This window comes from Crassostrea angulata, chromosome 8 (assembly GCF_025612915.1).
Source record: "Crassostrea angulata isolate pt1a10 chromosome 8, ASM2561291v2, whole genome shotgun sequence".
Classification (NCBI taxonomy): domain Eukaryota; kingdom Metazoa; phylum Mollusca; class Bivalvia; order Ostreida; family Ostreidae; genus Magallana; species Magallana angulata.
Window position 1 is genome coordinate 17,355,877 of NC_069118.1, and position 25,718 is coordinate 17,381,594.

At 34.2% G+C, this 25,718-nt stretch overlaps 2 protein-coding genes across 5 annotated transcripts; one reads left to right on the forward strand and one right to left on the reverse strand.

Annotated features, from left to right (window-relative positions):
* Positions 1–1,037: 1,037 nt before the first annotated feature.
* LOC128158908 (ankyrin repeat, SAM and basic leucine zipper domain-containing protein 1-like) lies at positions 1,038–13,672 on the forward strand. Of its 2 annotated transcripts, none has more exons than XM_052821891.1 (12): positions 1,038–1,196; positions 1,353–1,542; positions 3,367–3,489; positions 3,857–3,971; positions 4,522–4,633; positions 4,930–5,064; positions 5,235–5,374; positions 5,532–5,661; positions 6,293–6,408; positions 6,787–6,904; positions 7,481–7,585; positions 13,026–13,672. In XM_052821891.1, exons 1-12 carry the CDS (start codon positions 1,068–1,070, stop codon positions 13,206–13,208), a joined length of 1,596 nt encoding a protein of 531 aa, XP_052677851.1. In that variant the 5' UTR covers positions 1,038–1,067; the 3' UTR covers positions 13,209–13,672. The 2 variants fall into 2 exon arrangements, with proteins under 2 accessions (XP_052677851.1, XP_052677850.1); XM_052821890.1 differs by having other exon boundaries at positions 1,068–1,134.
* LOC128158909 (protein Wnt-2b-A-like) lies at positions 13,667–25,696 on the reverse strand. Of its 3 annotated transcripts, none has more exons than XM_052821893.1 (5): positions 25,180–25,696; positions 19,082–19,317; positions 15,284–15,561; positions 14,838–15,102; positions 13,667–14,175 (listed from the first exon to the last, which is right to left on the reverse strand). In XM_052821893.1, the coding sequence occupies exons 1-5, from the start codon at positions 25,311–25,313 to the stop codon at positions 13,940–13,942; spliced, it is 1,149 nt and encodes a 382-aa protein (XP_052677853.1). In that variant the 5' UTR covers positions 25,314–25,696; the 3' UTR covers positions 13,667–13,939. The 3 variants fall into 3 exon arrangements, with proteins under 3 accessions (XP_052677853.1, XP_052677852.1, XP_052677854.1); XM_052821892.1 differs by having other exon boundaries at positions 15,284–15,564; positions 25,180–25,694; XM_052821894.1 differs by lacking the exon at positions 25,180–25,696 and adding an exon at positions 23,283–23,967 and having other exon boundaries at positions 15,284–15,564.
* Positions 25,697–25,718: the final 22 nt, after the last annotated feature.

A 25,718-nucleotide genomic window follows, 5' to 3' on the forward strand; every position in this document is an offset into this window, starting at 1 on the left:
TGTCTCTGATTTCACATATCGCAGTCTTCTCAGTGTTTCGCATTTATTTAATATACATGTACAAATAATTTCATTATAGTTCTCAGTAATTTTATAAAAAATTTGTTATAATCGTAAAATTATAAAGACGTATTTATATAAGTAATTTCTTGGCTTAAATTTTTGTTCTTGGTCACTATAATCTGAAAAGTTGCTTTTTTCTGGATGCTCTATTTTCCGTTTGTATAAAACCGGGGGGGGGGACATTAAGCAAACATTTGGATGTCTCCAATCTGTAAAGCGAATTTTTTAAAACTTCTTTAAATGTACTTAATTATAAGTGAGTATATACATGTATATACTGGTATTTATTTTTTTACGAATACTTATATGAGTTCTCTGATTGACTAGAGTCTTTCTGCAGACTGAGGGAACTTTTGGGGTTTTCTAGATTTTCAAAATACACGGCCGCTGAAAGTTATAGTTAATTAAAATATGCTTGTCTATTATACATGCACATGTATATATTTACATACACATACAATATACTGACTTACAATAACTATCAGTGCCCGTTTCAAAACCCATTATTTTCCTATTTTTACTTCTAATAACTTATAACACAGGAGCCGGCGATTTTATCAATTTGTTGTAAATAAATGAGAAACAAGCAAAATCCTACCAGTGAGCTTCACGAAGCTCACTGGTAGGATTTGTGCCTGTTTCTCATTTATTTTCCAGGAATTGATAAAATCGCCGACTCCTGTGCTTATAATAAATGTTTGCCGTAATGCACCTTGATCATATTGATAAAGCTACGGTTATAAAGCACCAAAAAAGAAAATTCATAATTTCTCAAAATTTTTCAGTTAAGAAACCTGTAAATATATGTACATACGGTCCGGTAGAGGCTCCTTTATTGAACACATCTTTTATAATGGCTCTGGTAACATGTTTAACGTCCTCCTACAGCGTTAAATGAAACTAAAAGTTTAAATTCAATTTTTTTATTGCCCTTGATTGGTCCGAATAAGAGGGGTCGAATTCCCCTTCAACCATGTCAGCAATTCCGCAGTAAATACAAAAAGATGGCGGCGTCCATGGACTATTGCCCCGGAGGTGCCGAATTTGACGAGGACGACGAATTTGATGACGGTTTTATGTTTGGTCACGATGAAATAAATGGTTTTGAAAGATCTGAGGCGCTTAATGTATCGGTAATCATGTTAAAGAAAAGAATGAAAATGATAGGGAATATGTGTAACCGAATTTCCTCGATATAGGAATATAATTATATTTTTTCAAAGCATAAGAGAGTTATAGCCGAAGTCTACACAGTTACTCATAATCTGTCACTTTTGCACATGTTTCAGAATGGGAACACTAACCATTATGAAGACAGAGGTGGTTTTGGAACGCCTTCACTGAATTCAAAATCACCCAAAACAAAGTCAGTGGCATTGGAAAGAAAAATGAAAGAAGCAACCACAGTGGGTGCAGATGACTTGAGAATGGCTATTTTGAGGGGGAATTTAGATGCCATAAAGACTTTTATCAATAAAGGTATTCTAAAAATTAACTTGTGTGGCATAAAACATATTTTTTGCTAATTCCAAAGGCCCTTGTTTCTGGAATAAAAATTACCCTATAGTGTTCAGGTATTTCAATAACAGAAGGTATCTATCTCTGCATTGCCTGGAGTGCTCCATCTTCAGTTAATTGCAATATTTTTCACTTTCTACAGAAAAGCAGTGGACAGGTATTTATTTCCAATCTCTTCTACGATAAAATATCCTCAAAACCGTATATGGCATGCTTGCCTTTATTTACGTCTATCTGCATAAGCAGCATCCAAACATTTCTCGCTGACTGAAAATTTGTGTTTCCCTCCAAGAACCTCTACCGGTCCCGGGGAGAATGCAGAAATTAAAATCAAATTGTTTTTTGAAAAATTACTCTGTGATAAAACATTGCAAAAATTAAGCATGGTTATCATCAACTAAAATTTCAGAAAACTGCACATTATCTAACAGATAAAAGTTTTGTTTCACACATCATAACCTGCAATATTCCTAGCTTTCCCAAATCCCCATATTGTGAAAGGTACATAATCAAATAATGCGAATTTATTCAGCCCAAGACCAGTAAATAGAGGTTTGTGGTGTGAAACAACATTTCCTGCTGGCAAACAATGTTTGGGCGCTATTTATGCTGATAGAAGTACCGGTAATAAATTAATGCAAACCCGTCATATATGATTTTGTAGGTAAATTATTGTAGCAGATATTGGTAGTAAGAACTTTCCAATTGCGTTTTCACGGAAAACAAAATCAATTGCAATACACCTCTACACGGTAAGGGGGTACTCCACATTTTTTGGAGCTAGATGCACTGTACCTTTTGTTATCATTATACTATAGGGTGAAATTTTATTACAAAAACTAGCCCCTGTGCTATATTCTCCTTTTAGAAATTTGATTTGCATAGCCATCTTCCAATTTTTATTGCAAACCCATAATATATTTGATTTGATTCTGTAGCATAAATTCAGGTTTATTTTGAATCAAAACAATGATTGAAGTGTAGACTGTCACCATACTGACAAGCTGAATATTAAAATAAATAAAAATTTAATAAATGTTGAATATTGATCGAAAAAGGCTATGCCTGTCCACTTCTCTAAAGAGAATAGCCAATGGTCTGTATATGACTCCCTGCTAATACTTTAGTAGAGAAAAAATCAGAAATCATTTGTGACATTTTTTTACAGCTGTTTTGGACTAATTTTTGTTATACAGTAAGACTAGGTAATAACAAAGTCCTAGGGACCAATGGAATTACTTCTCTATATCCATAATCCGTTATATAAGTATAACGAATTCGTAATAATATCTAGAGTAAATTCACTATATACATGTTTCCTTTCACCAGACTATAATTTTTGCTAATTGAGGCTTAAAATAAAAATTTATTACTTTGATATCTTTAATAATCGGATTGTGAATTGAAAAAATTATATGAAAATAAATTCATTCAAACTATTTTGTTAAATGGTAGTGCAAACTTTTTTAAACTGTAAAGAAATTCATTATAAAGGTGTTAAATTTCGTTATTATTCACCTCTACGGGACTCAAAATCAGGTTGCCATATCCCCATATCAGAATTTGTTATAATCGTAAAATTTTGCAAAGATTTTTTTAAGAATTTTACCGGGGACTCCAAAAAACTTCGCTATATCCGAAAATTCGCTGTATCCGTGTTCGCATTAAATGAGTTTTACTGTATAAAGGATAGAAAGAAAGTGCATAGTTACATTTATCTATACATGTACATGCAATATTATGTATTTGAGAGTATTTATAACAAGTAGCTAATGGAAATTTCAGGTTACAAGGTGAACACTGTGCTTAAGTGTGGCTGGACTCCACTGATGTATGCTGCCAGCTCAGCTCTCCCTCAGATTGTCAAGTTCCTGATTGATAATGGAGCTGACCCTCACAGCCACAAAGGTAAAACCAAATCTCAGAATCAAAATATCACAAAAAACACTTTGTTGTTTGATTGACTGCTGTTCAGGTGAATATAACCGGTAACATAAATTCTGTTGTAATCAGATATTGCTTGTCATTAAGATATTAATGAAAAGCTCAATGTGTTAAAAACAGTTATTGTAAGATGATTTTGAGTATTTTGTGTTCAATTTTTGTTTAGGAATATAAATATGATATATCTTTATCAAATTTAGTGAATATTATTTAATTGCTCAGAAAGGGAGGGCATTAAACCATTCCAAAGTTTTGTTTTTGTTTGAAATCTTATTTTACAGTGCTCTTTGTTTTTCAAACAAATTTTTAAAATTGCCCCCAATAATTTCAGATATGTACACTGTTCTGATGGCAGCCTGTGGGTCAGCGGCCAGTAGCGAGGAGGACATACTGCAGTGTGTCAGTTACCTGCTGGAAAAGGGGGTCAATGTTAACGCTCATGACAGGTAAACAACAACAACAACACCCCCCCCCCCTTTTCTGTCCCCCTCATCTCCATCATGTAGATTATATTTATATGATGAAGATGAAGCTCAACAAAAATAAAACAACCCAAAATCTAAAATATATCTGTTATACCAGTTTTTTAGATTCTGGGTTGTTTTATTTTTGTGGAGCATTTTTTCATTACAGAGTTGAGAGCAAACACGCCCACGCAGCATTCAGACATTAATATTCTTGGGAAATTTCCTTAAACTTTATTAATTGAATTGATTTCAATTTATTTCCAAGATTAAATTGTATTTGTATGTATACCTGGTCATGCTTGTTTTTCGAAAGGTACACAACTTAGGTTCAATCATTCCACCATTTAAATTAGATTTCTCAGTTTGATTTTTGTTTGGCATATTCCACAAAAAACGTATATATACATTGTATAAAAAAGTGAAATGAAAGAACTTATTTTAGTTACTAGTTCTGTATGCTGGTCAAATGTGGTTATCAAGAACTTGTTTTCTTCATAACTTAAACACTATTCTTTGTTGTTTTCATCAGATATCATATGTCTCCACTGATGTATGCCTGTAGAGAGGGTAGGGTCAAGGTCATATCAAAGCTCCTTGACAACCAAGCCAACATCAACAAACAGGACTCCAGGGGCTGGACAGTAAGTCCTTAACGTGACTCCCTCCCAGAATTCATCGTACATTTTGTTCTTGATGTAATATTTTTCGAGCTTTCTGCTGTGTGAAAGATGAAAATATAACATAATGTATTCACATGAAGAGTATGATACATGTATTCCTAAATATATGCATGTATTTATTGTCAGAGATTGTTTTCTTTCAATTTCATTTGTTCTAACTCTCAAAAACTGTTTGAATTTTTATATGAAGAATTTTTCCATGTTGATTTTATTCTGTATTCGTAACATCACTGTTGATTTTTTTCCCATTTTTCTAGTCACTAAGTTGGGCAGTGAGCAAGAACCACCAGGGGGCAGTGAAACTTCTGGTGGAGAGGGGGGCGGACATTAAGAAGGTCCACTGTGACGGACAAACAGCACTAGACATAGCCATTGCCCAGGATCTGCAAGCTGTAAGTAAATAGGCAAGCAGAGTATTGAAGAAATTTTGTAACATCTGTTAATCAAAAAAAAAATGTTCAAATCAAGTCTTACTAGAATTGTGATACATACAATGTTGGTTTTTTGTTCCAATTGAAACTGGTAGCTGTCATAATAATACATACCAACTTTGAATTTGTAGATTATGAAATTACTTGGTGGAGACACAAGCAACAACAGTACCAGTAGCCTTAGCTATAGCAATTCAGCATTCCCTACCACTAATGGATGGACACAACCACCCAACTCCAGCATCCCAGAAGTGTCAGGGCCATCCAAAAAGTAGGTCATATCTGAACAATTAAGTTGCCTTTTTTCTGGCAATGATATTCCTTTGTCATGATATAAACATTTGGAAGTCTCTGTACTACATTACTTAATTTTCATTTGTTTTCAAGTTATATACAGCATTTACTTTTGTCTGTATCTGACCCCCCAGGGCCATGATTTACGGGGAGCTGGAGCTGTTCCTGATCGGCCTGGGACTCAATCACCTGGTCCAGCTGTTCCAGGAACAACAAGTGGACTTTGACATGTTTCTGAGGATGACTGATGAGGACTTAATTAAGGTTAATCTACATTACATGACTTAACCAAATGCCTATATACTGTGATAATTTTGATGATATTTCCCAACAAAAAAACTACAGAACCCTTTAAAAATGAAAAAAAACTACGTACAGTAGATTGGCAAAAAATCACAATGGTTTTAATTTCACTATGAAATTAAAATCATCGCGATTGTTACTTAATTAGAAATCGCGAAATTTTAACACCGTGGAATTAAAACCACTTAAAGTATTTGAGTAATACATCTAATAGACATATCATTCAAATAATAAACTAATCCTTTGATGATAATATGTAAGGTTACACATCCACTGTACATTTCTCGTTAATGATGCACTAGTTCTTATGCAAAGCTTCTTTTGTGTGTAGGAAAGCCTTTAACCATGTGTTACTGTAAAGCTTGGACAAGATACATATAACTACTTCACTGATTTCATCATGAACCTAAATTAAAAACCCTGTATTTACAAAGATATACATGTAGGTTAAGCCCCAACAAAATTCCTGGAAAAAAATAAAACAGCTATCAATCATTTAGAATTATGATACATGTAGAGATTTTGCTTAAAGATTTTCAGGAATAAATGGTTATAATTTTTAATCAGACATCCTTACAAATCTTTTCTCCAGATGGGAATTCAACAGATTGGGGTTCGTAAGAAGATTCTGGATGGAATTCACACAGTCCACAAACGAGAGTGGGAGAAGGAGAGCCTACCTACAGTCAAATACAACAAGAAAATGAGGCAAGTGTCAGAGTTAAGTTTGATTTGAGCTTTCCAGTGAAAGTTCAAGATTAAATGACGATTGGAGTGGAGGTGCAACTGAAATACATGTTGATGTTAAAAGATAACAATGAGTGTTGTACAAGGAAGAATTTTAAATCTGAAGTTAAGTTGTCTGAAAATTTATTGTATTTTTGTCAACTTGCAATTCAGTCACACACTTTTCTCAATCCAAAGCTCTAATTACTTCTTAAACCTGATGTAAAAGCTTCAATTGTTTTGAAAAATTTCACTTCCTAATTTTGACATACAAACTGGTTTATAACATTTTTAACATCTGAAATTTGAATAAAACTATACCTTGACATAGTCATTAACATGCTTTTTTTGTTATTTCAGTTGTGTAGAAGCTGTTGCTATAGCAGCCAATATAAGTAAACACACCAAATACTTAGGCAGTACCATACACTATATTGCTGACCAAGTATCAGGGAACTCTTCAGTGTTGGAGATTCAGGTACAACTTCCTGTGATACATAAAAAATCTGATACTGTGTAAAAACAAAAATGGATTTGCTTGGGTTTGAACCTGAGACCTTTGACATATCAGTGGCTTGCTGAGCAGACAAATGAGATAGTAATGAATCATACATACATGTAGTAGGTTTATATAGTGGTCACAATCTATCATACAAAATAGGTTAACCTTGTCATGATTTTTGAGGTTTTTATTCCCCTCTTTTCAAAGAAGGGAGGGCCTATTGGTTTGCTGCTGTCCGCCTGTCTCTTTGTCAGTCGGTTTACCAACAGTTTCTGTTCATTTTTTTGGTATACAGATTTATTATAATAATATCAAGGTCAAGTTTAATTTTGGGTACAATTGAGCAATTTTCGACAGAGTTATGCCCCTTGGACTTGGACAGATTTCAATTATTTGCAGTTTCTGTTTTTCATGGATTTTTCCAAGGGGGGGGGTGGGGGGGGGGGGCATATGTGTTTCACAAACATCTCTTGTATTATAAATAGATGATTGAGAATAACAATATAATACTTTATATGAGAAGAGTACTTGGATGTATTTTTGAATTGACAGGATGGAGCCACACCCAAGCAGCTGCAGAAGCATTGTGAAGAGACGCTGGCTAATGTAGAGCTGCTACAGAAAGAGCTGGACAGGTTGTCATCAAGGTTACAAAAGGTAAGACTGTGGATAAGGGTAGTAGTAGTAAAGTAATCCTCAAGGTTACAAAAGGTAAGACTGTGGATAAGGGTAGTAGAAGTTAAGTAATCCTCAAGGTTACAAAAGGTAAGACTGTGAATAAGGGTAAAGTAATCCTCAAGGTTACAAAAGGTAAGACAGTGAATAAGGGTAAAGTAATCCTCAAGGTTAGAAAATGTAAGACAGTGAATAAGGGTAAAGTAATCCTCAAGGTTACAAAAGGTAAGACAGTGAATAAAGGTAGTAATAGTAAATTAATCCTCAAGGTTACAAAAGGTAAGACTGTGAATAAAGGTAGTAATAGTAAACTAATCCTCAAGGTTGCAAAAGGTTAGACAGTGAATAAGGGTAAAGTAATCCTCAAGGTTATAAAAGGTAAGACAGTGAATAAAGGTAGTAATAGTAATGTAATCCTCAAGGTTACAAAAGGTAAGACTGTGAATAAGGGTAAAGTAATCCTCAAGGTTACAGAAGGTTAGACTGTGAATAAGGGTAGTAGTAGTAGTAAGGTAATCCCCAAGGTTACAAAAGGTAAGATTGTGGATAAGGATAGTAAAAGTAAAGTAATCCTCAAGGTTACAAAAGGTAAGACAGTGAATAAGAGTAGTAGTAAACCTAAGAAAAGTAAACATCAAGGTTACAAAAGGTAAGACTGTGGGTAAATGTTGAAGAAAGGTTGTCTTTAATGTTACGTAATGACAGTGTGTAGAGGTATGCTGTATGGTAATACATGAAGTAAAGTTGTCACCAAGGTCGCAAAACATTTTTGATAGAGGTACTAGTAATTGCAATGTTGTCACCAAGGCAACAAAAGATTAGACGGTTGGTAGAGGTAAAGATTGACAAGTTAATGCCAAAGAAACAAAAAGTAGAATGTAGAATTATTAGAAGAGGTTACATGTATGACAGGATGATTATCACACATGCTAACAAAGTTTGGACTATTGGACCAGTGTTGGTAGAGCAATAAGTTAAAGTAAGGTTGTTATCAAAATAACGTAGAACCATTTTAACAAGGGCTTGGACTTTGGGTAGTTGTGTCAAACAGTAATGTGATGAAGGCCTGTCTATTTCATTGCTAGCCACTCCGCCATGGCTCTTTGAAATAAACAAGATTTGTCTGGCTTTTGAGCTAAGACTATGCAAATGATGCATATTTTGCTTGAAACCGAATCATTTTTAACTTGTTTTGATGCAAGAAATTGATAGCTACATCTTACTGAAAGTCCAAGGTCTTCATAAAATGGTTCTAAGTGAAAACTGTTGATAAATATAAAAATAGAAATCATTGTTTCAAAATCTAAAAAGTGAAACTTCTGATAGTATTTTTATAACAGTGAAAATTAAAACAGGTTAGTATATTGGTAAAGGTTAAAATTTAAAATCTTGTCAACAAAATTTCAAAAATGTAAGACAGTCACTGCTAGTCACTGCTAGTAGGCTGAGGTAATAGGTTAAAGTAAGATTATTACAATCGTTACAGTTACAGTTCTATTGTTGTTGTAAAAATGATCTTCAAGATAGCGCAACCATTACAAAGGGATTTATAGAAAGTAGTACTAGTATATTGGTAAAGGTGGTAATTGAGAATTTTTACTAAAGTAACAAAAAGTTATTAATAATAGAAACCATAATTGAAAGGGTTTGGTCAATATAACAGAAAGTTAGACCGTTGTTAGAAGTAATGATCGAAAGTTAGTCATCAAGGTACACGTAAGAAAAGTAGAGGGTTTGTCAGAAATAAGGTCATCATAAATGTTACAAACATCTAAATTATTGGTTAAAGTTTTGACCATAAGATTATCACTTTTGAATATAACAAAAGATTACTTTACCATCGCTATTAGAATGTCGGTAGAGGTAATGATTTGAAAGTTATCAGCAAGGTAATAAAACCACCAAAGGTAAGAACGCTGGAACATGTAATGATTGAAACAAGAATTTTAAGCAATTTTATACACATGAGAATTTTGTGAAAAGAGCACAGTTTTAATATTCCAAGAAAAAAATGTACATTAAATTATAACACAAAATCCTGGATTCACGTCATGTGCGCTCTCTCCTCTTGAAGTTCACTAATTGAAATTTTTTGAGAAAGGTCGGATGTATATCTACAAATCTATGATGTTAAAAATATAAAAATATGATGCCCCATTAAGGTACATGGTAATCTAAAATACTAAGATACAAAGGACAAATATATTGTTGTTGTGGTAAAGCGCCAACAATCATGTAAATTTACGCAGCCTGCTGCATTGTTAGGCTCATTGTGCTTCCGTTTGTAAGTATAAAGCCGTTCAGTTTTATTTGTTCTTCCAAAGAATGCTTCAGAAGTCTTAAAATACACATTTAGTTTTAATCGTTTTTCGAGTATTTGGCGTACAAGAATAGCATTGGGTTGACGCCTCCCTTGCCTAAAATAATAAACTATGAGCTTTCTTTCATAGCTTTTGTAGATTTGTGTTTAAAAAGAGATGTGCACACTAGTATATTTTAAAAAATAATTAGGAAAAAAAATATGCTTAAAAGTTGATGCCAACCTTGAAAAATTGTTGAAGTTTAAAATACAAAATTAATACATGTATAAGATTGCAGCAAGGTTCTAGTATTTATAAATGTAGTAAAAATATCTTCGATAGTTCCTTCAAGAACAGCGATCACTTGCAAGAGTTGTTGTTCGTTGCATTTTGCAAAAGTTACAATTAATGCATGTAGGAAGTGCGCAGAATCTCTGTAGCGTTTTGAGTGACAGAATCAATGGCAGAGCATCGGTATTGCACAGACGAGACAGATGTTGTGCCAGTCTGGTGAGATCGTTCATCGGCAATAAATTCTGTAATGGTTGTAAACATTTTCATCGAACTTGAAGAAAGCCGCCTTAGTAAATGTCATTTTACATGGGGAAGTGATTGGTTTATTAGAGCTCCCGATCAGTCGGGGGTACACTCGTATTTCAGGCCTTGGGGCTGATAGAGAAAGTTGGCCAAGTGAATTAAAACATTTTACTTGTTCAGGATAGACGAATGCTAGTATCTGCAAAAGTGGGGTTTTTTTTTATTTCAGTTCACGATATGAAAATCATAAGTAGCCACTTTTATTAAGTCAAATACTGTGTTTTAATAAGAGCAAACTGGGTTTCCTCTGTAGATCGAAGAACATGTTACGACCATTTGTATCATATTAATAATACTGGACTCCACTGATCTCGCAATTCCTGGTTATATAATTTGAAGACAGATTTTTTTTAGGAAAAATGTATTTACATGGCGACATATTTGACAATAAGCCAAAGCAAAATATCCCCTATAGCTATAATTCCAAGGCTTCTCTCTTAAAAAGGAAGCAAACAAAATCACCTTTTAAAAAAATCATTCCACGATTACGAAATACTAGTAGCCCAGTACGTAGAAAAGCGATCATCGGGTACTGGATAATTCCTGGAAACTGCACTTGATGTCCGTCCCTCACACACTTTAATTGCAGTCTCACTCTCATCCCTTTGGTGCAACCTTGGCATTCTTTGAGTCTCAGTGGAGGCGTGTGTAGAGTCGCGCATGCCTAACACGGGTCAAGTTCTAAGAGTTTTTGGTGGACTGGTACAAGGTTGTTTCTAGATTCATCTGTACGGTTTCAAACGCTGCACTTCGCAAAAAACACGAAACCTTTAACCCAGACACTTTTGATTGCTTAATTTACAACTTCCTTGGCAGGACACGGTTCATGAATGCAATTCTGTATCACAAGTGAGAAGAGAGTCTCGTTAACGAAGCAAACAATGATTTCACATGTTTCTCTTTAACCACACACGCTAATCCCAATTAACCCTAACCATTGCTAGTTTTGCATTTGTTTTGAAAGAAGTCGTGGTTTTTGCAGAACTAAGTGCTTTGCTTATAGGATTTATTCCAGTGCAGCATTGCAGTGTAACAAGTGCATTAGGCATGTTTGGTCATTTTTATAAAACGCAGTTTTTCGGGAGGAAATCTGTGCTCATTTAATTTTGTCAATCGGGACCCACTCATGGTAATGCATCTAATAGCGTAGAAGGATAATGAAATGATTTATTGAAACTGTGGGTGTTTTATCTGTAATAAAATACATGTTTAAAGATAATGGTGACAATCATGTATTTTGTTTTCCTAAAATATACGTTTGTAATTTCGTGTAAATACCCAATAGCAACATGGAAGCTGTGTCAATAGGAGTTAAGGGTTAATATTGAAAGCAACGGTAAAACGTTATTATTATTACTGGGTTTTTTTCTTTGATAAGACTTTAATTTCCAAGGCCCGATGCCACAGAGATTATTAAGAACTCTTACCGCTCAACGCCCATATGACACGAGTTTAGTAGTCCCAGTCTATATATTATAAACTTCAATTTAAAGAAGATGGCTTGTAAAATATTAATGGTAAATACTAGTATTTGAAATCCACGCCCTTGTGTTTTGTTGAGTTAACAACTTTAACATCTTCGCTAGCCAAAGGCTTTCGGTCCACTCTGCTTCCCATAAACCCAAGTAGCTATAGGTTTTCGGTCCACTCCGCTTGCCATAAACCCAAACCAGTGGACTGAAACCATTGGCTAGCGAAGATGCAGCTTTAAAAATACGATTTATTTATTTTATTTTATTTTTTACTTTTTCAACATGTATATTAAATTACGAGGATTGATTAACATTGATATCAAAACACATGTGTTTTAACGAATTCTGCGTCCTTCGTTATTAATATATGCCATGAATAAATTGCTTAATACGCTATATAGATGTACCTGATATCCTTACACTCGGAAGTGAACCGCTAATTTAAAACCCTGCCAAAGAATTGTAAAATCTAACAAACCGTTACATTTTAACCCCACTAAAGTATTAATTTTATAGTATATTTTTCAATTAGACATTTAATTAATAAAGATACCTACCGATATTATTAGTCAAATTCTGTTTTAATTTTCAAACTTAAGTAATTTTGTGAACAAACCTGACATCGCTATTCCTTGTTTTTTAAACTGTTCAATGCATTATTCTGAAACATTTTTCTAAGATATTTATTTTTCCTCGTGCACTGCATTTTTGCCTTTTATAAGTTTTTTTAAAAACTTGATGTTACTTGTGACTATACGTTTTCTTACTTTGCTTTCAACTAAGACTCAAATTATTACTGTTTAAGATATTATTACCAATATTTTTTCTGACTGATACACAAATTAGTATGAAAGATGTGTACTTTTCTCTTGATGTTGAATACAAATGTATCATTTGGCAGAGAAATCATTAACTATGATCATATTTCTAGTTTTTGCAATTCGTTCGTTGTTCTCTATCTTAACTATCAGATTTTTAATTCAACTTTTTAAAATTATTTTACAGTAGCAAATTACGGGGGGAAATGCTAATATTTTATTTCTGCAATTGCAGATTTTTCAGAAAAGAAATGTTGACCCGCCAGACCTTGTGACGTCACCTAAACGCCGGAAATCACGCGTGAATTATAAACGTGTTTTAGTGGCCAGTGCTGTGTGTGTTCCTGTTGGAGTGGCGTTATATTACAACAAAGACAATGTGATAAACCATTTTCATCGGATCTTTTCTTTCACCTGAAAACAGAGATAAACCCGAGGAGTATTCTAGTCCTTTCAGTTCAAAGGTTGTGACACAATACTGACGTACTTAAAATGAATAATTGTTGGAAAGATTTTCCCTGTGCCAAAATAAGTGACATTAATTTCAATCACGAATGATTTAAATCTTAAAAATTAACAGTTAGCGATAGTTTTCTGACTGGAGAGAGAGAGAGAGAGAGAGAGAGAGAGAGAGAGAGAGAGAGAGAGAGAGAGAGAGAGAGCAAGCATACTTTAATAGTCATGTTTCTCAGGAAAGAACATGTGTTTGTGTAAATATAATCATAAATCAAAAATCTATATTCATTTTCTTTTAAATGATTGAAATCTTTGATGCTTCATTGATTACTCTTGTAATAAAGTTTTCATTTTTTTATTGTCGCGAGTTTGTTTCTTATGGATGTATGTAATGATTAAAGAATAAATTCAAAAGAAGTCTTTTTATGAATCGATGATTTATCTTGATTTTTAATGAGAACATATTTTAATACATAATGTATAAGATTGAGAAACGTGAAACATAACAATAGAAAAACAAATAAATACGATATAAACAAAGCCAATATAAATATTTCAATAAATACTGTATTCAAAATTTTCGCGGTCTTTTGTCACTATTGTGACGGTGCCAAGTCACCTGACATCACAGTCCTATAGCACTCCTTAAAATTGCACTTTCCAAAGTGGGTGACATTACAAGATGGAAAACTTTTATCCATTCAGAGAATTGCCATTATCATGGAGACCAGGTCCCTTACAAGTATGAATATCCACGCGCTTGGAACAAAGTTTACATTTGACATGGCAACACCAGTGGAATTTACAGTGACATTTGTCAAATTGCGTCACAGTCTCTGTGTCGTAGCCCCGCCCACAACACATGATGTCACATCCGTCTGTCCCCAGTGATGCCTTGTTGCACTGGCGACCTGCTGTACCAAGTGACCCTGAAAAAAATTAATGAAATAGTCGCATGAGTTTTTATTTTCCTTAACGTTAATCTTCCCAAAGTAACTTAAATTAAACTGTTCGCTAAACAATTGTTATAGATTGATTAAGTATGATTTAAAGCAAATTTAAATGGCCATTGACTTTGGGATGATGTCCTGTCGATTTTTGTCGTCATTCAGCAATTATAGACAATAGAAATCAGCAGTTGACATGCTTAGTAAGCATTCTTTACATATTCAAGGAATATTTCTCTTAAAGCCAACATCAATTTTAACTTGTATCATAAGTTACATAATACCCAAAATCCGAGTTCTTTTTAAAATAGCTGAACGCGTATCATCTTCCCAAGTCAATAGTTTTCTAATCCGATTCTTTACCCATAAACCCTTCATGTCGACATATTTAGCTACAAAAACTTGAACGATTTCGATTGGATGAGTGATGGTAGATTGTTTACTTTTTTCTGATTTTTTTTTTTTTACAAACAGCGCATTTTGGTATTAAGATGGCGCTTGCTTAGACCAGGGATTTTCTTTTTATTCAGCCACAATGGGGGTTTTTAAAGAGAGAATTGGATCAGCAATTCTACATTTTGGGAAGTTTTATACATATTGTTGTTAACGAGTTTAAAAGAATGTGCGTAAACAGGCTGACTCACCAATAGAAAGGTCCCGTACACAGTAATCTGGAGAGGCCTCCATATAAACTAAATCCTTCCGTGTTGGTTTCTTGAAATGGTGATTTGCGACAACTATTCCTGAGCCCCCTTGGTCAATCATGACGTGGGTGGCGCCGTTGTACTTCCGCTTCAGGTATTCTCCAACACGTCGGAAAGGTTGCATAGCTTGCCAACAGGTTCTAATGGTACAAGCACCGCTCACGCCATGACACTTACAGGCGAGTTTCATAAACTTCTTGACAGCCTGTAGATGGAGATAAATGGAGATCATTAAAAAACGTACTACATGTATACTGTATTATGTTGTTTTTTAAATAAACAAAGCCACAAAAAAAAAGGAAACCAATTCAAAAAATTACAACTCGTAAAAGATAGCTGTATCGTGATTCACATCTTTAAGGTTTGTATCATAAAAAAGTACTCACCCGTCTTCCGGCACGGTTGTTATGGAGATTCATCAGTGCGCGTGCGTCACGCACTCTCCGTTCTCTTGCATCAATAAACATCCGGGAGAAATGGCTGGCCCACCGCACATTGTCGCTGCATCCTCCCCACTCAAACCAGCCCGACTTGTCCCTCCCTTTTCCCACCTTGGTGGGGTCACACCCACATTGTAGTAGGTTACCCTTGCTGCAAGCTCGTGTGATGGCGTGAACAACTCCCGCCGAAGAGATGGCATACACAAAGGCAGACTCTCGGCTCCCTACTAAAACAGGCAAATAGTTAATTCAGAAAAAGTCGTAAATGAGTGCAAACAAAATCACATACGTACCTAAACAAAACCTTGTCATTCTAAAGGGGCAATCTAATTTGCAGACTTTCGAACTTATTTTTATATTTTCTTCTAGACCAATTGATGATCAATGGATGATTTTGTTTTCCCCAAAGTTTGGCGCTACTTGGTCTCTTTTCCAAAACGTATGTAGCTATGAAACGTTAAACAATCCTTAGTACTAGAAGTTTTGCGACATGCGGCTTTGGTAACCTCATATATGTACGAACGAAGGATGATTTTTAGGTCCTACATTGGGATTTGATACAGCAACCTCTTAATAAAGCTAATCTGAAACATCCACCCAAACTACTCTACCATGTGAACAATATTATTTAATCATTATTTGGGTATCGAATTTTATCATTTTTATACAAAATAATTTGCTCCCTTCTGTCGGTGTATGTAATGTATGGATGTATAAAATTTATCGTTTTTACCGCTGATTGGCAATTGTGAAGCAATGGTACTTAGTATAGTCCTCTCTATTTAACCAAACACAAAATTATGAAATTGAAAGTCGTACACTCATTGGATAGAAAACTGAAAACTCATGTTTTCTTTAATCTTCAAGAAAACTGCATGTTTAGCGCTTCTCGGCAATATTGGTCCGTGTTCTAATACGCTTCTGTTCCCTAATTAAATATATATTGTATTGCATCCTATTTTATCTTTGAAAAGGTATTATACTGGTGTTCCCGGAATTTAGATTGAATAGATGTTTTCGATGAATACTAGATTCACGGCCACACAGCTGTGTAAAAACGTCATTGCGTTAGAATTTGCATTGTTAGAGTGCTTTATTGATACAAAAAAAAAAATTACGAAACTTGCAGGAATCAATCCCAAGACCTATGGATCAAGCTGTTTTAACCCAACTTTAACCCACTGAAAATCACAGATAGGCATGCGTGACGTAGAAATTCGTAAACATTAAGGAAATAAGATCATTTTTATTCATTATATTTAAAATATAAATACCAGATAAATGGAGAGGTCCGATCCCCTATTACCTATGAGTACATCTATTGAAATTAGACAGACACGAAGTTTGATTCTATTCTGAACCTATTAAAGGTCATCGCCGAGAGAGGGGTGAGATTTTATGAAAGTAGTTTTAAACTGAAAACAGCATTACCTGAGAAAACAACAAATAAAAACAAACAAAATCAACAAGTAAACATTACACCTTACAGTTGCCGTTTCTGCGACCCTGCGCTTGTCTTGTTCTAAAGCGCTTTACTTAGTTCCGGATTTTCGCGGCTCTCGGATAAAAAAACACTCTTCCTCTCGAGTGCTCAAACTGTTTGGGTGTAAATTCAACGATCTTGTGACACTCGGACGTTAATTTTAAACCATTTATCCCTCAATTATCCGGATAATAGGCAGAAAATACAAGGTTTTCGCTCGGCTGGAGTGCTTCAAGTAGTTTGTTAGTTTTATGGTAAATGGAATCAAAACAACATGTAAGGGGCAGTTCTCTGGGTGAATGGAACATTGCACGGGGGATCAAGATTTGGGTTCCGTTCGATTCCAGAGAGTTTTTGTTTGCCGCTTTGTACTGTTTTAAATGTCTCCACAAACATGCTTGATTTGGGCCGATCTTTGCCCCTGGGGATACTATTTGGCCAGGCTATTAGCGGTTGTGTGATTTAGTGGGAATTACTGTCGCAGTTTCTGTGTTCTTTTGTCTGTTAATTGGATAATTTCCTTCAATAAACAACCTCCCACATTCATGGTCAGTTCTTCTTTTTTTCAAGGAAAAAAAATGAAACCCAGTACGATGTTAATAAATAGAATGCGGTCTTGCCCTTGTGTTACATTCATTAGTATCTATACTATGATGCTCCATATGAGCATATACTACCAAGCGTTTTTAAGTTTTGGAACAAACTCTCAATTTCATCGTTTATGATAAGAATAAAGTAGGCCTATGTTAAAAATTAAACCATACCGTATGTAAATGTTAAATCAAAGTATTGAAACTCCTTAATGGGCTTTATTTTTATATAGAATTGGAACGTACTCGTTTTGACCAGTTGTAAGTTTTTATTTCATACATCGCCAACTTCTTAATCAGTAAGTGAATATCACCCAAATTCTTCTAAAAAAATTATTTTTTGTGCAAATTTGTAACGGGGCTTCATTGGGTTCGCTCACATAGTCTACATTTGCATTGAGTGAGAAAAGTTTATTTTTGTAAAATCATATTGTAATTATGTTTTTAAGTATTAGAATATCTAGACATAATAAAAAATGACAAAACAGACTCACTCCCTTCACAGATAATTAAAGCAAAAATGTGGGGAATTTGATATAAGGAATAAAATAAGAATGTACTCCTCCTTCATTTATTAATTATTTTGAAGTACAGACTCATTTTCGTGCCAACTCATTCAATGTTATATTGCATCTCGTCAACCAAAAATGCTGATATGATATAATTAATAATCAAACAGTGAGAACAATACATGCTGAAGATCAGACCGACCTTGTCTGTTAAAGCAAAATCAAACAGCAGAGACGTTCTATAACAGGACCGACCAATATTTCGCAATTAATATGATTTTTTATGAAGCCCGTGGTAAAGATTACACAAAACAATATAAGACACGCGCGGGAGATTCTTTCAAAATACCCACCTATCTAGATAGCAATTTAATTACCTCATATATGCCACTGATACCTCTTATCTTGGAGAAAAAAAAATAATCCGCGCCAAAAAACATAATCCCAAACCCTGATATTTTTCTATGATATATCCGCAAGTGAAATAGCATGAATCAAATGAAACCATTCGATAATAATCTCTACATTTCTGAGTAGAAATTACTTCCAAGCTTATCATTTTCAATTGCTGTGGAACCCCACACAGGGGTCATTTCAGCCCCGAGACCTGTCCTATATCACGCGAGGGGTGAGAAACAGCACCAGTTTAAGTGAATTAGAGCTTTCTGTGAGGTCTAAGGCCAAATCACTCTGGGCTCATGACAGCCCCCTTTGGTTTCTATCCTTTTCTAATATCATAAAAAATGAATGCAGATACAGTTCTAGGACTCCCGAGATCTCGCTTTCAACGAGATTGTGAGAGATATGGTTTACAGCAATTGCTAGCTTTGAACGAGACATCAATCTCACAGGGGCTATATGTTATATTTTCTTTGTATGCGGAAGAACGAAATGTGTAGTACTCGTAGTAACGAGGATCAAAAACTTTCTCAGATACACGTACATATGCTTTTTGTAATGAAAATGTACAGTTTATAAATGAAAGGATTTATTAATGCATTGTATTGGTATAATTTAAATTCACATATCCATAATTGTAAAATATAGTCAAGGATTATAACTGGATAATTATCGCAAGTAATCATATATGAAATGAAAATATTCCTCACTTTAAAGTGTCTCCAGTGTTTATCAGACTGCTGCATTCTCTCATTAACCCTACCTTTCAACATAACTTTCCCGAACACAGACGCGTCCCTGTCCAGAGTACTGCAGTTCCAGCGATGAAACCGGAACTGGCTCTGGCATTCCTTGATGCCCATCTTGGCCCCCTCCCCGAGACTGACCATCACCCCCGGATGCATCCGACAGAGGCGGCGCTGGCGACCGGCGAGTCCCGGAATGTTATCACACAACACCCCCGCGCCTACGGCATGGAGCGGCAACTGACTGATAAACCTAAAACAACAACAGCAATCAGGAATCAATATACTAATACACTATAAGGACAAAGCGTATATACAATCGCAATTGATTGATAAACTTACAAGAATAAATCAGAAATCACTACATGCATTAGCTTCTACCATAATAATAGCTATTGGCTGATAAACCTACACGGACCAAAGCGATCAGAAATCACTATACATGTACTTATACATTATAGTAATTGACTGATTAACTTATATACAATATGACAAAAGATATCAGAAATCACTTGCTATTACATACATTAGCATTGAATGTTAACTTACATACAAAGACAAAAGCAGTCCGAAATACAAGTACAAAAGCGATCAGAAAAATTACATCTTTTACGTGTATTGCACAATTATAACAGAGTATGGATGCGAAAAATAAATTGAGATATTCTTTGAATGACCTTTATGTGAGAACTGACTTCTTTGAATGAACTCAGATCTGAATTATGATGTTAAATCGGAGTTGAATTATCTGAATACTACCAAAAATGGCCAGTTTTTTTGCTAGGTCAAACCTGTATTCAATAAGGTTGTGACATTAAGAATATACTGTCTTTAAAAATCTGATTTGGATTGGTAAACGATTCATGGATACTTTTTCCCCTTGATCTTTTTCATTTAACAAAATGAACTCTTTGTGTTGCATAAAATGAATCGTAATTACTACCCATATTTTGAAATTTAGCTTTCAAAATGAAAACAAAAAGAAGATAAAAGTTGATAAATGAAGCCTTGAAATAACAAGTACATAAGTTAGGCACGGTTAGTTCATAGCGTCTGGCGCTTCGCCTTTTGTCGTAACACATCTTTGTTTATGTCTTATCAATTTGACGAAAATAGAAAAATGCCCATAATAATGTAACCATGTATTAGTATAACATTTCAAGTGAATTGTTTCTGCTCCCCATCAAGTGGATTTTGATGTTAAGACTTTAATGCATTTTGTTAAACCGTCAATAATCTTCAACAACCCATACCAAGTTTTCACGAACTTCTCATTAAAACAGACATTTTGAAAAACAGCAACCAGTCATATTTTAAGTGTTTCATCTCTTGATTTAATTAACTTTGTAAAATTTATTTCTGTTTTGTTTACTAACAAACTAAAATTAAGCACTTTTTCATTTCGCAATAAAACGATTCCTCGCAGACGATATAAACATGTTTGTCTTCGCGAACAGAACTAAAAGAAAATCCAGACGTCATACTCAAACTTTCAAACGCCATTTTGAAATTTACAAGTAATCCTTCTTCGTTAATTTTCAATTCACACTTTATAATAGACTCGTACATTGGTAATTACACGTTGTATGCAAATTCTCAGCATCCATTATATTCATCAACCCACGTGATCTGAAATAATAATCCTGATACTACTCACTAAATCGAGCCTCGCTATGGGGTAAGAACGGATACTGTGAGTGGAATTAGAGTTTGTGGTGCCTTAATTATATTTATTTGAAAATATTAATTTTATAAAGCCAAGAGGAAATTGAATTGTTTTGGAACATACGCACGTGTCGTATTTCGAAACTCATTGCCTAAATTATAAAGCTTATTAGTGAGGCAGATATAAGAAAAATTACTTACATAGAAGTAGATTACTGAGTTCACATATACTAGTACATCTGTTCATGAATTAAAATTGCAAAAGTTGAATGATCTTTATATTTGTAAGTCATTCGAGGCAAAACTGATAGATATGCTATCATTGAATGAATAATTTCATTATTAATTATTTGATGAATTATAATGCCTACTTTGTGTAACGCACCACTAGTTCTAAGACACAAACTTTCTTTCATATATTGTATGTACTTTCGCGTAAGTCGTAAGTGCAGTTAAATTTTCATATTTAAAAGAATTTTTATGTATCTTAGATATTTCCTCTGAATAACAGCTGTGGAATTGACGATCTATTTCCGCCATGACACCAACTGAGACAGAATGCAACACAAGCCTATAATCCACATTTATGGCGTGGTCTAAATTAAACTGATTTTCGAAGATTTAACTCTGGAATTTGAGCAAGGTCGATCTAAAATTGTTCATCTGATAGCATCAAATGTATCTTTACTTCTCCGATGTTGAATTATAACATAAGGTTAGTGTAATGATGAACCAATGCAGAAAGTTACATGGGAAAAAGGGAGGGTGTTAAGTTAAGGGACTCTTTCCATTCGACATGGCAGACAACTCTGTTAAAAATGTGTCATTTGCTATTTTTTCCAATTGTCAATGAGTCCTCACTCCAAAATAGAGAAAGAATAAAATTTTCGGAGTAATTTTAAGGTGAATCAAGCAAAAAATATAACATATAAATACCCGCTAGTGTATGTGTCATATAACGAACTGTTTAAAATGCATTTTTATATAAAGATTAAAATGCTATCTTTAATAAATTATACAAACTTATGGGTATGTAACACATAATCCACAGAATTAAGTAATATAAACTTAATATTTATACTATAGCTAGATATTTTAATTTAAAAAATCCTGCCAAAAACATAATTTAAAAAAAATTTAATCTATGACTTATTTGCAGAGGTTTATGCAAGTCCTTTGCTGATTCGACCCAAATTGCACTTTAAAAAATGTCCTTGATCAAACTGGTTATGGCTCCTGTTATTGTCGGTATACTAGGGCATATAGTAAGTACTAACCGAGTTTTCAACTAAGAAATAATGAAGAAAGTACTTATCAAATCTTAGTATTTACAGCATTTGTCTCACATTTGAAAGTATTTATAATAAAGTAAAAGGAGGGACTTAGTCTAAAAATTGACTTCATATTATAGATATTACAGTAGGGTTTTCATACAAAGTTGACTCTTTCTTGAATTTCGAGTTCAAGTGAATGAAAAATTGACCTTATCTCTTGCACTAAATCGAAAGGACACTTTGAAACTGCACAGATGATATATCCGGTCCAATTAAACTAAAACGGGCGTTAACAAGTATACAAAGTTGTCTATATGCATAAATTCATATTTTATTTTACTCATAAATGAGTTATACCCGGTGTAAATCAAGACATGCCACATGCTTATACATCCAATTACTTGAATATATATTTCACTTAACAAATCCCAGAAGTGTGATATCTATGAGATATCTCGATACGGAGTCAAAAAAAGGAAGAATCTCAGTAGGTCGGTAATAAGATCTATTTTTTTGAAAGGCTTTTTTAATGATGTAATTAATTTTTTTTACGGGATTATTTTTCATGAATTTGAAAAACATTAGATTATCTTGTTTCTGAGATGTTTAGAACACTTTTGTCATGGTTTCGCTGCATATGTTATATCAAGCTTGGGATGCAATCTCGACCCTCCGCTGGTCTTATCTCGTCAAATCCCGCGAGACCTTGTTAGGGGAGATAAATCAATGCCGATTGTTACCATAATATTACTGCAGTTCACTCAATGATAAATCGTTCTCTATTAACTCTTCGCATTTTTCTATCTTATAAACGGCAAGATAGAAACCCTGGTCAAGTAGTGCGTGCAGATTAATAAAATACAGGAGCATGCAGCTGCATTGCCGACTTTGAAATATTTCTTATAAATTGAATTTAAAATACTATAACCAACACTTAATCATTCATTTAAAACAAGTTCTTTTTTGTCTAGAAGCGCAAAAACTTGCAGGTTTCAGGAATTTTTTCATATCATTTCACTGAATCATGACTCTCATCTTTCTTGTGAATGAAAGTAATTTAAAAGATAAAGCGAACAAAACTTTTACCCAAGTACATGTGTTTGGGACTGAATTACATCGAAAAAGCTCAAAAGTATAAATCAACTGAACGATTATTTAAACTGAATTACGGAAAGGGCTTAATTTGATAGACATTAGCTTATTTTGAGATTCGGGTAATCCCTGTAATAAGTGCTTTTAATCAAATTGCAAATAAATCTTTAACTGAATCTAAACTCACCACCACGTGCTTTCCACCGGCAAAACAAGAATCCCGACTAGAATTAATAGAAATCCATTGAGCAAAAACTTCGATGTCATCGCGGGGAATCCATCAGGAATAGTAAGAGTCATTCGAAGTATCAACTACCTACTTATGTCATGGATATCATCTTAATCAAATCTCATTTAATCTCAGTCAAGAGTCCTTTAAATCATCCACGATATCTTAAATATTTTGTAATACATTTTTCAACTTCAGAAGTATCCAGCTCGTTCTTCCAAAAACAAAACCTGTTTTTCTTTGATCGAATGAGATCTCAATCCTTTTCTTCAAATACTGAGTATATGAAAATTAATATTTTTTATATTCCTTCTTCAAATTCAAGAAGCACGGGTGTTGCGGGTTGGCGGAGAGGGTCGATCCCCGTGTCAATCTCGTTTAATGCCGATCGTCTTCTGGACTTGACAAAGCAGGGGCTAAAGAAATAATATTGCTTTAATTCTTAAATAGCTGGGTAAATAATCCAATAATATTTTGGTCACTTTTGCTTGGAGGATAAACAATCGGAACAAAAGCGGTAAAATTGATACGGGAATTCCTTTAACATGACCAAGTATATACGGTCCATTCAACGTCTCACCGCCGAACTATACAATATATTCCTTTCTCCACTCCTAAGTATTCAATTTTTTTTCTGTTCCTTTCTGCACTCTTTCATTAAAACGATCGACAGTCTGATAATTTTTCAATGAAATGAGGAAGAAAATAATAAAAAGGTGTATCTTTTTTCTAAGTTTGCCGTGATAGACGTTTATATTACCTCTTCTTTTTATCTGATCATAGCTCGGGGTCAAAGGTTACGGTTGCCGTCTGAATTGGGATTCGATACAGACAGCACAAAATAGCAGTTTGATGCTCGCTACATTTGCCGTACCAGAACTCATAATTGTCCTCCTACCATAAACATTCTACCAAAACTGTGTTCAAGAGAATTTCGAAACCAATTTTTGAAAGAAAATAGATGCTTTTGTAAAAATTACATCTATTCGTTGGTGGGGAAACAGACAGCGAAACATATAAACCCAGTTTAACATTTGGCAAGAATTTTTCAAAAAGCTATCTGATTGATTTATAATACTTTTCAGAGATTTTAAAAATTTTCCATATATAAAATCTGTCAGAAAGGTGTGACCATTAAAATTGGGCTTATCTCTTTTCTTGGCATTCTTTTGCACGTGCGCGTTGCCAGAGATCCAATCCGCCGTACATTCGCACGACAACTTTCGATTATTCGATACGATTTATCTGTTGTAGAGTTAATTACTATCGGTAGAAAATTTGGAAGGATTATAAGAGTAAATAAGTGAGTAATACACCCAAGAAGGGCTTTACGCGTTCTTTGGTTGTGTGTATAAAATAGATAATAGCAGTAGTTATCAATGTTGGAAAATATATACAAACAGAAATTGGTCACAAGTAGCATTGGTTACAAACTTTAAGCAAAGAACGCACATTTTTAAGTACCGATAATTTTGTAAATAAAATACGAAACAACAACTTGGAAGTCATTTAAGGCACATCTAATTTTGAAGTATTACCAAAACGTAATTATATTATGACATATACATATCATATCAAACCATATTATGATAATAGGTATCTGTATGACATGACATTAAGCGTTTTTTTTAGAAAGATCAATTAAATCTGGTCAGTAAGCTCGTTCATTGGAGTAAGTAATCCTATTTGTATTAATGAGGAGCAAGACATAAACGTAACACACCAAAGTCTATATCCTATCTACTTTGTGTTTTTGAGAATGTAAATTGTAAGGGTTTATCTAATATAAATAAGATAAAAGAAATTGTAGAAACAAGTGCCAACTTTGTTGATTTAAATTTTGATGAGAACTTACGCTAGTGTTTCCAAGCTTCCGTCCGATCGAGATTTTCCGGCTACGTAAAGAAGGAGGCAGACGACACTCAAAAACGAGTTATGAAAATTCATCCCCGAAATCCCTTTCAATGAACGGCATCGTACATTTGTCATCAATTAATTCCACTTGAGAGGAAATTAACTGGGTCCAAGAAAGTTTTCCCAGGTGTTACAGACTATATCCGCACAACAAAGGTTATACATGAAAAGAAAGACCTTCCGTCCGGTACGGATAAAAGTTCAGTCACTACAAAACGCCTGTCCGCGAGTGTGTTTTGTTAGTTTTCGCATCTTAATTGAATGTGGTAACGTAAGTTCGGCGGAGTTGGCTGACTTGGTAAAAACATAACTATTGTATTTCACTCCGAATTTAATTTCATAATAACAAAAGCAGACGGCAAACAGTTCTCCAAAGAAACTGACATCAGCTCTGATTTGATGAAGGTCTGCAAGCCTTTGAAGTCGAGAGAATTCTGATGAGTGCCATGTTGTTAATAACAGATTTTTTCCTTCTTGTTG

Excerpts from the sequence above, each read along its gene's own strand:
- LOC128158908 (XM_052821891.1), top strand. The coding sequence starts at position 1,068 with ATGGCGGCGTCCATGGACTATTGCCCCGGAGGTGCCGAATTTGACGAG. Across the intron at positions 5,375-5,531 it reads GTGTCAGGGCCATCCAAAAA|GGCCATGATTTACGGGGAGC; the intron begins GTAGGTCATATC and ends CTGACCCCCCAG. Across the intron at positions 6,905-7,480 it reads CTTCAGTGTTGGAGATTCAG|GATGGAGCCACACCCAAGCA; the intron begins GTACAACTTCCT and ends TTGAATTGACAG.
- LOC128158909 (XM_052821892.1), bottom strand. The coding sequence starts at position 25,313 with ATGACAAATGTACGATGCCGTTCATTGAAAGGGATTTCGGGGATGAAT. Across the intron at positions 15,565-19,081 it reads CGGGAAAGTTATGTTGAAAG|TAGGGAGCCGAGAGTCTGCC; the intron begins GTAGGGTTAATG and ends TGCCTGTTTTAG. Across the intron at positions 15,103-15,283 it reads ACAACCGTGCCGGAAGACGG|GCTGTCAAGAAGTTTATGAA; the intron begins GTGAGTACTTTT and ends CTCCATCTACAG.